At 39.0% G+C, this 13826-nt stretch overlaps 4 protein-coding genes across 5 annotated transcripts; 3 read left to right on the top strand and 1 right to left on the bottom strand.

Annotated features, from left to right (window-relative positions):
* The first annotated feature begins 186 nt into the window (after positions 1-186).
* Positions 187-3420, top strand: LOC103446324 (UBP1-associated protein 2C). 2 transcript variants are annotated; one of them, XM_008385410.4, is made up of 2 exons: positions 187-1445; positions 1759-3420. In XM_008385410.4, exon 1 carries the CDS (start codon positions 303-305, stop codon positions 1440-1442), a length of 1140 nt encoding a protein of 379 aa, XP_008383632.3. In that variant the 5' UTR covers positions 187-302; the 3' UTR covers positions 1443-1445; positions 1759-3420. The 2 variants fall into 2 exon arrangements, with proteins under 2 accessions (XP_008383632.3, XP_008383633.3); XM_008385411.4 differs by having other exon boundaries at positions 210-1445; positions 3170-3420.
* A 2177-nt stretch (positions 3421-5597) lies between these two features.
* LOC103446520 (uncharacterized protein At5g01610-like) lies at positions 5598-6005 on the bottom strand. Its single transcript, XM_008385656.3, has one exon. The coding sequence runs from the start codon at positions 6003-6005 to the stop codon at positions 5598-5600; it is 408 nt and encodes a 135-aa protein (XP_008383878.1).
* Positions 6006-6507: 502 nt separating this feature from the next.
* LOC103422420 (uncharacterized protein At5g01610-like) lies at positions 6508-7042 on the top strand. The gene has a single exon (XM_008360483.3). It carries the CDS (start codon positions 6530-6532, stop codon positions 6935-6937), a length of 408 nt encoding a protein of 135 aa, XP_008358705.3. The 5' UTR covers positions 6508-6529; the 3' UTR covers positions 6938-7042.
* A 2758-nt stretch (positions 7043-9800) lies between these two features.
* Positions 9801-12628, top strand: LOC103412419 (heavy metal-associated isoprenylated plant protein 29-like). Its single transcript, XM_008350985.4, has 3 exons — positions 9801-9942; positions 11383-11458; positions 11846-12628. The coding sequence occupies exons 1-3, from the start codon at positions 9937-9939 to the stop codon at positions 12271-12273; spliced, it is 510 nt and encodes a 169-aa protein (XP_008349207.3). The 5' UTR covers positions 9801-9936; the 3' UTR covers positions 12274-12628.
* Positions 12629-13826: the final 1198 nt, after the last annotated feature.

The raw sequence follows: 13826 nt of genomic DNA, 5'->3' as shown, positions 1-13826 counted from the left end.
TGAAGATCGGCTTGTGATGTTCAGACTTGGACTTATTTTTGCTTAACTTGTTTGGGCTATGAGACCCATTCTTTTAAAAAGAAAAAAAAAGTTAGGGTTGATACAAGGTATTGGGCCAACCGGATCGCATCCAAGTGAGGCCCATCATAACAGGCCGCCCAACGTACTGAGGCAGAATTGAACGACATCAATTACAAAGTCGTACAATTCGCCCCGGGAGGATTACGAATCTCTCTCCCTGGCTAGGGTTTATACAGTCCATACGCAGCAGACTGCATCCCCCAAAATCCCAAACGACCACCATGGACTTCTCAAAGAAGCGCAAAACCGAGCCAAACGGCACCGTTTCGACTTCTCCACCTTCCCAATCCGCCTATCTAACTCCCGAAGACGCCCGGAGGCTCCTCCAGCCCCTGACTCAGGACCAACTCATCGGCATCCTCCAAAACGCCGTCGTTCGCCACCCCGACGTACTCGAATCCGTCCGCTCCGTCGCCGACCAGGACTCCACCCTCCGGAAGCTCTTCATCCGTGGCCTCGGCGCCGACACCACCTCCGACTCCCTCCGCTCCCTCTTCTCCGCCTTCGGCGAGCTCGACGAGGCCATCGTCATCCACGACAAGGCCACTGGAAAATCAAAAGGCTACGGCTTCGTCACGTTCAAGCACGCCGACTCGGCCCTCCTGTCCCTTAAAGAACCGAGCAAGAAAATCGACGGCAGAGTCACCGTCACGCAGTTCGCCTCCGCCGGATTAGCGACGTCGCTTAACAGCAGCAACCCCAACGCCGCTGACGTCTCGGCCAGGAAGATTTACGTGGGGAGCGTCCCGTTTGATATCTCTTCGGACAGACTGTTGTCGGCTTTCTCGGCGTATGGAGATATTGAGGAAGGGCCGCTAGGGTTTGATAAGGTCACCGGAAAATCAAAGGGGTTTGCTTTCTTCGTGTACAAGGCGGAGCAGGGAGCCAGGGCTGCGCTTGTTGAACCGTTGAAGAACATCGACGGTCATCAGGTGGCTTGCAAATTGGCGGTAGATAACAAGAAGAGCAAACCTGGTGGGGCACAAGGTACTCCTGATAATTCTGGTGTTCGGCCACCGCAATCTTCCATGCCTCCGGGAATGTATCAGGGCGTGCCGCCTCAGACAGGTCCTTATTCGGGTTTTCCAGGTGGGCATCAGCCGCTGCCGGTGCCTTCTGGTAATAATTTTAGTGGTGCCAGGTATAATCCGAATTTGGGAGGTGGATATGGTATGCCACCGCCAGGAGAATTTGGAGCTCGATTGCCGCCAAGTTCTATTGGAATGGGTCCTGGAGGATACTCAGATGATCCACATTATGGTTTAGGATCGTCCATGGCGCATCCTTCTCAGCATCAACAGCCTCCTATGCCTCGAATTCCGCCTGGTGGACTGTACCAGGGCATGCCGCCTTACTACTGACAGGTAATCTTTGTATTCATGTTTCTGTTTTTGGTATACACACATGTCTATACATGCTAATATACAGACTTAGGAGTTTAAGTTGCTATAGCAGAAGCGTCATGATGATGTATGTTTGTGAAGTGCCAAACTTGAGTGGAAAATGGACAAGGTCTTGTTTTTATTTTTTCTCCTTTTTGTTGTAGCTGTATGTTGTTCGTTGCTGCCTGAGTCAATATCATCATGTCTGCTATGCGCGTAGTTGCTTTTTATTGCAGAAGCTTTTCGATTGGTTTAGATTTGATTTGTTTTAGTGTTAAATGGGTATTTGGTTCAGGTCCTTGAGAAGCTTCTTGGGCGCAATTGCTTTAAATGGTTATCGTGATTCCATGAATGCAGACAATGAAATCTTTGGATAGATTATATGGACTGCTGTGATTCTGTTGCTGGTTCACTTCATCTGCTTCTATGAGCTGTGCTTTGTTTTCTGATCGGTGTTGATCTACATGTAGAACTTACTTAAAGGGATATAACCTTTTCCTATAAATTGTGTGCTGAAATAGGGATTTCCTTCTTTGTTGAGTTGATGACAAAACTTGCCCTTTGTTTGTAAATTTGTCATTTGTTAATGCTATAATGCTGATAGTTTTTTTTCTTTATGTGATCATACGTGGCTTTACCTTTGTATGTGGATCATGAAACCTTCTACTTGCGATCATGATATAAATAATTGTTGCCTCTCGCTTGTTTTGGAGTATCAAATGTTTATTTTTTTGAGGGAAATCAGTAAGTTGTAGCTGTTTTTTCACTCTGGCCACTTTTCAACTGCCTAGCTATATAAATTAGAAACCTTTGTTTTCTATTGAGTCCATACTTTGATTTATTTCTTTGTCTCGACTTAGTGTTTGAGAGAGTAACATGGTCGATGGCGTCATTGACTTTATGGTTTGTATTAATTGAGTTCTGAGCAGGCCAATTGGAACAAAATATATTGTATCTTACAAACTTGGGAGTTTACTGTCTTTTTTTTCGTATCTGTTTTAAACCTATAGGTGAAGATCCTGAAACTGTTTTCATCACGTTCATGGACACCTTTGTCATTGTAAAAAGGGAGTTGAACCTACAATCTCAGATAAGAAATGTATCTTCTCAATATAACAAAAAGGGGATACATTTTATGTGTTATGTCTGCTACTGTTATTTCAGTTAGTTAATGTTTTAAAAGCGAACTTTTAAACAACCTGCCACATCATTTCAAGGTCTCTTTTCTTAGAGAAGCCGGTGGCAGCATTTAGTTACGAGCATCTTTCATTTTTAGGTTATGGTCACCCTTTATTGTATACCATACATGACGGAGCAAGTTGTGGTCTTTTCATACTTGTTTATGTGTAAAGAGTTGATACCATCTGCTTTAAAGGGAACGTATCATTCTATCTTCCTTTAAAAAATTCTTGTCGAGTGCTTTCCCTTTACGCTCATTTCAAAGGAAGCATAAAGGAAAGATTCTTGACATGGTTTTCCTTCCATTTTTTGGGGTGTTCATTACCCACCATCAATTGGAAACGAGAGGGTTGTTAAATTCTTCCCTGGTCGAAATGTTGCAGTGTCCTGTATACGCAAACGTTTGTTTTCTCTCTGTGTGCTTTGAGACTGGTTGATGTTTGAAGAAACCGTTTTGATGTATTATACATATTATGCCTTGCCTTGTGGTTTCTGTTGGCTCTTGTGTTGTCTATACCATGACGCAGGCTTACGCGTTTCTCGGCTGCTTACAAATGAGTTCGGAGTTGGCTTACGCATCCTCGTGAAAGCTTGGATCGGGATAGATGTTGCCGGAATCCCAAATGTTTATGTGGGAGTAACTTGGAATTGTAATCTTCATTATATGTTGAAGGTCATCATCTATTTGTAACATTTTGAACTACTGCAAGCAATTATGTGATAAGACAAAGATGACATTAAATTTTAATTAAACCTTAAGAGTTTCTCTTCTTTTTCATCATCTGGCTTTGGTTATCGAACACTTAGGGTTTTACACTTTTTAATTGCGTCTGCCATCTCAAAATTGAGAGATTTTTCAGGATGACAGGACTAGGGTTCGGGATACTAAATTCATAATATAAGTGATTGGACGCTTGAAAAAGAAAATTTCAACCACTTGTACTCTTTGTGCAATGGACCGTGTTGAAATTTTAACCTCAACAAAAATTTAGTCTCTAAATTCAAAAATCTCTGTATAATTGGCTAACAATTTAGATGTTAGATTAGGAAGCCGACTGAGTTCGAACTCACACCGTTGTGCAAGGGCAACAATCCTCTTCATCGCTGAACCCTCCACCACCACTGCCTCAAATCCCCAACCTGAAAAACCTTCATCCGCGACGATCAACCAATACCGCGGAGAGGGAAGAAGGATTTGGTTGGATTTGGGAGATGTTAGAGAATGAGGAATGATAGTGGATATGGAAGTGATATGGTTTGTTTTGAAGATGATTTTGAGTCAGAAACGGATAAGCTAAAGCTTTCACACGAGTCTCGGTACTTTGAGGTAGAAGATGGTGGGTGCGGAGGATATGGATGCGTTGAAGCTTTCACACGAATGCTTACCAATGATTTACTCAAAGTTTTCGGATGAGGCTGACGATGCCAAGTCCTCTAAGGGGTTTGAAGAGGTTCGCGGAACAAAATGGAGCCGAGGTTTTGCGCTCCATGCTTGTACCGAGTGGTGGAATGGACTGTCGGAATTGAGCAAGAGGCTTCTACTGAAGGAGATGCTGGAGAAAGATGTAGGATTAGACCGATGCTATGCCTCCGTCTTTTGTCAATGGTTGTGCGGCAATTAAGAGGAGAGAAAAGATGAATGCTGCCAAGCAGCAAAGTGATGGGATCATGCGTCCATCAAATGCTCGTTCAGGTAACAGCAGCGATATTTGCACTTCTGAAGAGGTTACATACCAGGAAGAAAAGAAAGAGAGGACGTGGGATTGATTGGGAAGATTTAATTATTGAAACCCTCCTCCTACATAGAGTAAAAGAGGAGGAAATCGAGAAGGGGCGGTACGATGTATTACTGGAACCATATGTATTTAACTCCGGGGTTGCGTGAGAGCTTCTGCATGTTGGAACTGAAACGGTTGGAAAGTGCCTGCACGCCTCTGCAACCCCATGATCGAAGCGACATTTTTGTCTTGAGTTTTGTTTATCTTACAACTGATACAATCATACGAGTTGTGAAAGTTTTGTTTCCTCTTTTTGAACAGAAGGTTGGCTATATTTATATACGCACTAGTTCTTTAATTTGGCCTCATTCTTTGTCTCAATTGTTATTAATGAAGAAAGGAAATTGTCTCAAAGGCTCATAAACGAGCGTTTTTTGGTCATAAGGATTGAATCGATACCATATAGGCTGTTCTTCAGAGAAGTATGACAGTAGTGGGTATTCTTTGCTGCAATTTATTTTCTCAGAGTCATGGTTTAGAAAATTTTACCTGCCATGCCAGCACCTCTACTAGTCATAAATATGATTTGCCCGAACTTTCTGGAGTGATAGATATAAAGCTGTTTACTTTTTCTTGACAATTTAACTTGGCTTACTTCTGCATATTTTGTTTTCTGCTGCAATGATGTCTTGATGCATATAGTTTCTGTTTTCTGGTATCAGTAGGCTAAATAGCTGAGAAAATTGAAGATGGTCGAAGGAAACCATGGAATCAGTGGAATGCAGGTTCCGCTGTATAAGTAAGGCTGATCGTTCAAGTAATTCAATGTCTTAAACTGTTGGATAAATACAGGATAATTTGTATTTCTTCCGGGAACCTCATTTGTTGCTTTTTGGCTGGTGATTTAAACTGTTTGTTATGGTTCGTTTGATGATTGATGCCCGTTTTACTGCTTGACATATCCTTGCTTCCCAGATACAACAGGAAAAAGAAATTGCCTGTTTCGAAATTTGATATTTCGAAGAAAGCATGAAAATTTTCCCACTTTATATAATGTTAACTATCATCATCTAAGTTTTTATTCATGTAGCAGGATACAACAATCCGAAACGTTATCAAGACAAAGCAATGGATAGAAAAAGGAGAAAGATCGGCTTCCCCGAATAGGACCTATGTTGTAAGCTGATGAAATATAGGCACCTACGGGATCTTGTCCTGCTTGGTGGTCAACATGAGCTTACTGGCCAGCAGCAAATGCCTCAACGGGGAAAGTCTTGGTGATGCCGGCAAGGCTCTTGAAGTTGATTTTTCCGGCAGCCTGATCCACATTTATTTCACTGACCGGAGGCCATAGCATGAGCTCCTTAGCCTTAACTCCCTTGAGCTTCTTAATCTTCTGCTTCTCAATATAGCCTTTGATTTCAGTGTCATAGCTCACAAGCTTACCGATCAACTTGAAGCTGTGTTCGACCTTCTTCTTCTGGAGGATCCACATGTAGCCGGTGGTCCTCACAAAGCCAACTTCGACCACATCAGCAAGAGGCAAAAGCCCTAGCGGAAGTTCAAACTCTTGGAGCAAGGCGGTCGCCAATGCCAGTCCCGCCTCGTGGCCCTTCTTCACGATTCCTCCTTCCTTCTCGGCCATGTGTAAACTATTGTCTATCTTTATTAAAGTTCCAAAGAAGTAGTGTGAAGTTGTGGGCACATTGTGGTAAATGGGTTAATTTATATCAAGTTACTACATGCATAGGACAAACCGAATGGAGAAACCAAGGCGATTTCTTTGTAGTAGTCACCAAAATCTCTCTAATCCGGCATAAAATTTATCATCATTCCACGATCCACGGTGCGAACCGCCGAAGCTACTATGTGTGTTGTGGTCATCTCCCAATTTTTCTGCTCTTGTTGTCTCCTAGTCGTCTTGTTCGTTGAAGACAACTGCAACCTGTCAATGGGTATACTGTGCAGCTTGGAAAGTAAAATTCCACCTGTTTATGCTTAAAGCTTTGTACCTAAACACGATTACGATATTTGTAATCTCAAATTTGTGTCGGTTAAAACTAGGAGTCTAATGGCCTTCAAACTTGTATAAATCAACCCTCTTTAACCCAAAGTACTTACAACTTCACTGCTTCATTGTATACTTTAAGAGAATAATTTTTTTTAATCATGGCGGAGAAGGAAGGAGGAATCGTGAAGAAGGGCCACGAAGAGGGACTGGCATTGGCGACCGCCTTGCTCAAGGAGTTTGAACTTCCGCTAGGGCTTTTGCCACTTGCTGATGTGGTCGAAGTTGGCTTTGTGAGGACCACCGGCTACATGTGGATCGTCCAGAAGAAGAAGGTCGAGCACAGCTTCAAGTTGATCGGTAAGCTTGTGAGTTACGACACTGAAATCAAGGGCTATATTGAGAAGCAGAGGATTAAGAAGCTCAAGGGAGTGAAGGCTAAGGAGCTCATGCTATGGCCTCCGGTCAGTGAAATAATTGTTGATCAGCCCGCCGGAAAAATCAACTTCAAGAGCCTTGCCGGTATCACCAAGACTTTCCCGGTCGAGGCATTCGCTGCCGGGCAGTAATGTGTGTCGACTGGTAACGTTCAGTAGGTGCCTCCATTTCATCAGTTCACAACTTCATTTTTCTGTCTGGGGAAAGCCTGTTTCCTCCTCCCTTTTCCCCATCGTTTTTGTCTAAATCAGTGGCTGTATTTTGATGTGGCTTCTGATTGTGGTCTCCTACTAGAGAAATAAAAATTCAGTTGATGATAGTTAAAATTTAGAGACTATCTTAAAAAAGCTACATAAAATTAAGATGATGTTATCCGCACATCCATTCTTGTTTATTTGATCTGACGATTAGAAATTGAAAAAACGTACGTGAGAGATAAAATATGATGTGTGGATAGCACCATCCTAAAATTATTGAAACGATCAGAATTATTATGCTCAAGCAATACAACTTGAAAAGCAAAAGGTTCTTCAACCCAATCGTAAGAGAAATCGTAACAAAGAACAAACACGGCGACCGAATATGGGTAAATATTCTCCAGTGACCAATTAGAGCATAATATTTGAAATTAATCCCAATGCAGAGCTGATATGATTTGAAAAGAATCGCGCACAACTAGTAAGAGCGCTAATTTCCCGTTTACCCACTGAAAATACACATGCTTCCAATACATCCGCATAACATTTAGAGACTTGGGATTCGTTTGACGTGTATGCTTGACTTGGCATCAATCATTCACTAAATTTAATGAATGTTCAATGAAGAAATGCATGTCCACGAAGATAGATTAGTCACGAAGAAAATGCTTTCCTCCTTATTTCCACAACTCCTGGTACTATTCACTTACAACAGTTTTTTGTTATTTTGATTAAAACTCAAAATTTTCAAGCAGTTTTCATTAATTTTTCGCTTTTTTATTGTTCAACTAATAATGATCGGATTGGAAATGATAAGTTTTATTTAGATCAATTCATCTTCTCCGTTCAATTTAGACAATATACGAATTAGTATCCGTTTCTTCATTCAATCAAACCAATACTAAAACACCAAACAACACCTTAAATCTCCCTTCCTTGCTCAAATCGTACCTGCAATCTTTTTATTTTATTTTATTTTATTTATTTGAAAAGTTCGTAGGATAATATCATTGTGGAACTTTCGCACGTAGGCCGTATTGTCGCTTCACCAATTAAATTGTAATGTAACAAGAGTCGTCCACTTGAAAGTCCCCGAATCATATATGGATCACGGTGCACTTGAATTTGTAATAATTAATGTCTGTTTGGTTGATTGGATTTGATTGGTCCTTATGATGGAATTGGTAGAGACATGTAAGATGTGATTGTAATTCATGTATAAGGATATGTTAGATAACTAACTTTATTATGGATTCATAACCCATCATATCCTGTTATGCCCCTCATATTTTGACACAACAAATAAAAGACTAGATTCAAGTCCATTGTAATTGGTTACAACCTGTCTCAACCAGCCCTCCATGATCCTACAAGAGGCAACTAGGCCTACAAACATAAAGGAAATGCTAAGGAGATTAACTATTTAGATTGAATTTTGTAAATCATATAACGTGATTATTAATAATTGAATTATTATTTAGTGTTAATTAATATGCTTAGTTCCTATTGATAGCATATCACATAGTTTACAATAAAAAATTGGTTTAGATGACATTACTTAGTAATACAATTAATTAATTCCACCCTCTGCCTCTTTTTCTGGGAAAATACCTTGATGTATGAATATGGAGAACAGGTCAATTCCACTCCCGTTTTTTTATTTTTCGAATCCGGAGACCATGTCAATTCCACTCCCTTTTTTTATGACGTCAGTTCGATTAATATGCCAGTCGTGATATGATTTAATATGATGTCAGTTCTATTCTTCGGTAATAAGAAAGTGATGTTATATATTTATGAAGTTTTAACGAAAAACTCACGGTATTGTTCATTTTAATGAAAAGCCACATTTTTTTCACTAAAAAGTCAATCATAATACTATTCACTTTACCATTTATTTTGTCTTTATCGTTAAAACTCAAAATTTTCTAGTCATTTTCATTAATTTTCCTTTTTATGTATTGTCTCAACTTCTATGAAACAATGATGGGCTCATTACATGTTCCGTTCATAAGAAAATTATGTCTTTAAATTGTAAATAACAATATGGATTCAAAGCGTTTAACCAAAATCACAAAAGTAAATAAAAACAAACACGTTAAATTCTGATTTATTTGCAAGGAAACATGTCTCTTTTCATGTACTCATCCTAATAAATAAAAAATGATCGATTCTTTTATGTATGCTTGAGTGATGTAAGTTGTTGATGTTTCACATACATCGACGACTGACGGTCACGAGGATATCCACATCCAATACCAATTGAGTATCCACTACCATATACCCTCCAATGCAATTGGATGAACCTTAATTAGTACACCAACTCCCCAACTTGCACATGTAAAGTTAAACAAAGCTGATATGTCATGTACATGTATATATTTAACCACTAGATATAGATATATAGATGATGACGAACGACAATTCCAAATGATTTCATGGTGATGACGAGCAAATAGCATTGACAACTATATTCAGATGACAAAAATGCTTAATAATTGCAACGAAAAATTAATAAAATCGTGTTACTTCATTTACACACTTGACTAACACGGTTTAGTCCTTGATAAATAATAGATAATTAAGAGATTAATTAATCTATAAATTTATTAGATCAGCAGACGAAGCCAGCCTGCAGTTCAACTTCTAAGCATTTGCTTTGCAACTTCACTCAAACCAACAAGATTAAGAAAACGAAAAATCAAAAAGAAAAGATGGTTGTGGGGACTACTCGCTTTCGTAAGATATTCTAACTTATATATCTTGCCATGGCAGCAACGTTGAAGAACTCGTAAAAAAAATATCTGTCTTCTCTGCAATCTTTGCTATATATATTGAGTGCAATTGCATTTAAGTTTCTCATTCCGAAAGAGATCGACAGAGAGAGGGAGGCTCAAAGAAAATCAAAGATCTATATATCTCAATATTCCAACATGACGGTGAGGAAGCCACATGGCTTAACCCTTTTCTCACTCTTTCAATTCTGTTTTCATGTCTAAGTTATCATCATGCATGGCGACATATGCTGCTATACCCTTTTTTTTTTTTTTTTAATGAAATAGAAGACTATGCCATCTTAGCTCTTTTGAGCACTGTTCTAAAAGTTCCCATATAGCGCTGCCTAGGTCCCTTCTAGGTGCTAGACGGCTGACCACAGCTCAAATTAATATTTGGGCGTTTGAAAATTAAGAAATGGTGCCTAGAGCCGCCTAGGCACCCGCTTATTTTGCGACTCTCACTTAGACAAAAAATAGAAACTTTGATTTTGCATTTTAAAAAAAATAAATTGTAAGAAACTTGTTAAATACTTGGATAAACACTCATTATATTATGGTTCCCCATGTTTATAATATGTTTTGATATTTTCTAATCTATATGTCATTCTATTTTTCAATTTTTGTATCTCAATACAATTATGTATTTAATTTTTAAATATAAACATGCACTTATTTATACGATATATAATAAGTTTACTTAAATCCACCTAGTATGCTTAGACCTCCACTTAGCTGCCTAAGCACTAGGCCCCAATCTGTCGTCAGACTAGCGACTAGCATTTTTTGGAACCTTGCTTCAAAGTAGGATGTAGAACGTAAAACGTCTACCCTCAAACCTAAAGGTGAAGGGTCCTACCATCAAACCTCTCTTGGCCTATATATATAGTTGTACATGTGCTTATTTTTGAAGTTTTGTTGGAATTCTATTGTCCCACATCGGCCAGAGGGAAAGAGAAAAAGCAATTTATATAGGATTATTCTACTTTAACTAATATCAAGGTTTTTTTTGATAAAACCTCATACCTGACGGATTGGGCAGGTGTTAAAGTGGGGAAAGTATTAGTATTGTTGGAATGGATCATTGGCCCATCGACTTGAAAAATCTTACATGGTATCAGAGCTAGGAGATGGGCTTGTACTATCATGTGATTGGGTGGGTTCCCTTTGGCCCCGCACGATGGGTGAGTCTCGACATGACTCCACGTAGGCCAAAGATGTCATGTGATTGGGTGGGTCCTCGTTTGGCCCCATGTGATGGATGAGCCCCGACTTGGTTCCACGTGGTTGCCGATGTGTGGATCTCCCCACTCTAACTAATACCAAGGCTTTTTGTGATAAAACTCCATACCTGACGGATTGGACATGTGGTAAAGTAAGGACAGTATTAGGGGGTTACCGTTAACAGGATCCACATATATTAATTATCTGGGTTTCCAATGTGCATGGCATGGATTTTCTTCAAGTGAATGCCTCAACATATTCTTCTCCACCGATCGATCGCACATTTTAATTATAAAAATCAATATATGTGTGTGCTGTGTTTCACCCTGATCTTGTTTCCTTGCATGAACTGTAATTTTAAAGTTTATTAGTTTTGTGCAGATCGTAGAGATGATTGTGACCATGGACTGTGCTGGCTGCGAGAACAAGATTAGGAGTGCTCTAAAAAAAATGAAAGGTATACTTTTGTGCAAGTTATTCCTTTTTTCTTTTTTCGCTTTCTATATATCACGTCTGATTGAAACCTTTTCTCTCATAAATATCTAGATTGTGAGGATGTGAATATATGGCCCACATCGAAAGTTTAAATATCTAATTGTGGCTCGGTTATGAACCGTATTACTGTTATTGTCACATAAAATTAATTAAAACTAATTAAAGAGATTAACAAAAGAACAAGACCAAGACTTTTTCCTTATAACTAAGGTCCCAGATAACCACTCCCAGTAGCAGGTTGGTTAATTATGTATAATTAATTAACAACATTATTAGTATTCAAACTAATTATTATTATTAATAATTATTATTGTGATTCTGATATAATTATATATATATGTACCTGCAGGAGTAGATGCTGTTGACGTGGACTTCAACATGCAGAAGGTGACTGTAATGGGATGGGCAGATCAAGAGAAGGTTTTAAGGGCAGTGAGGAGGACTGGAAAGAGAGCTGAGCTTTGGCCTTACCCTTACAACCCTCAATACGACAGCATTGGTCTTGACTACTACCAGCAACATCAGCCGCTTGATCATCATCACAATCATCATCGTCATAAGCATCATCATGACCGTCGGATTACTGCCTACCAACTTCCCATCACTACCTACAAATCAGTACCTAAATCCTCCTCCTATTCATACAACTACTACAAGCATGGCTCCACTAATCAGGAACACGGCTACTATCAACCTCCTCCTTATTCCACCATGTTTAACGAGCAGGCCACTGCTGTGTTCAGTGATGAAAACCCTCATGCTTGTTCCATAATGTAAATTAATTCCATGGTGTCCCTTATATTCTGGTTGTTCCGCGACCCTTTTTTTTTGCGGCACCTTCAGTTTGAAGAATATATATGCTTATGTCAGTACGTAGCTTATGCGTGTGTATACTATATGCAGAGTTATCGCTGCGTAGGTCTCGTATGTGATGACGAGACCCATCTCAATCTACAGTTCATGTCGTGGGCAACGATGTTTGGATCATAACTTTAGTTTGAAAGTTTTCTTCACTGTCTTTGTAAATAGGATACAATCATGGATATCATATTAGAGTTGTGTAATATTTGGTTCCTGGTTTCCTTGTGTGATTTACATGTTATATAATATCAAAAGGCTATTGGTTCTAACACCTTTCTTTTTAGCCTCACGCGCTCTATTTGTGAGTTACGATTAAGAGAAGTGTCAAATTGATTGATAAAATCTAAATACACCAATCTCTGTAAACACAATGACAAATGAAGCTTAAGAAATACTTTAGGCTCATGACATGAACAACTACATATATGAATTGTGTAAATAAAGAAAGATGTTTTGGATGATCGTAAACAAGGAGGTCCACTGCCTGCACGTAAAAGATTAGAGAAAGAATAGCATTATCCACACACCTACTTTTACTTAAAATACATAATTCTTAATTTTCAGTCATTGAATCGAACGAATTGAAGAAAATTAATGAGTTGATTATCTCGTTTATTTTTGCACACATCTTCTTGTGAAAGAAATATTGTGTCAATTAAAGGATTAAACTAACAGAATTAAACTCCAATGAGGAAAATGCAAGAAACAAAACTACAATATATCAAAAGCAAAAGTTTAAGGGTAAATAGCCAAAATGGTCCCTGAGATTTGCATAACTCGTCACTTTGGTCCCTAACATTTCAAATCAATCAAAGTGGTCCCTGAGATTGTCCATCATCCATCATTTTGGTCATTCCGTTAAAAACTCCATTAAGTGTCCCTGAACTCTTGGCCGGAAGTTTGGGCAATTTTCAAAGCTTCGTAACTCAATCATTTCTTAAACAAATTCGACTCATAATATATCAAAATGAAGATAAGAAAGTGTAGAATAAGATTATACCTATTTGGAAGCCCAATGGTTGCCAGAGATAGCCAGAAAATAGCCTCAAATTTGATTGGTCCGAGAAAAACTGGAAAACTAGCCGAAAACTGGGTAAACTTTAAATGTTCATAACTTCTTCAATACTAAACGAAATCACGAATCAAAAACTAGAATCATACTTCTCGACAAGATGAAGAGAATGATACCTTTTTCGACGGCTAACTTGCCGTGGTTTGGTCGAAAGTGGCTGTGGACAGCCACGGCAAACCACGACAAGTTAGCCATTTAAAAAGGTACCATTCTCTTTGTCTCGTTGAGAAGTATGATTTTCGTTTTTGAATCGCTTGATTTCGTTGAGTATTGAATAAGTTATGAACGTTTAAAGTTTATCTAGTTTCCGGCAAGTTTTCCAGTTTTCTCTCGGACCAGTCAACTTTGAGGCTATTTTTTGGCTATCTCCGGAAACCATTGGGTTTCCAAATAGGTA

Source organism: Malus domestica, chromosome 10 (assembly GCF_042453785.1).
Source record: "Malus domestica chromosome 10, GDT2T_hap1".
Taxonomy (NCBI): Eukaryota; Viridiplantae; Streptophyta; class Magnoliopsida; order Rosales; family Rosaceae; genus Malus; species Malus domestica.
The sequence above is the reverse complement of the archived record's forward strand: the minus strand, read 5'-3'. Positions and strand labels throughout refer to the sequence as shown.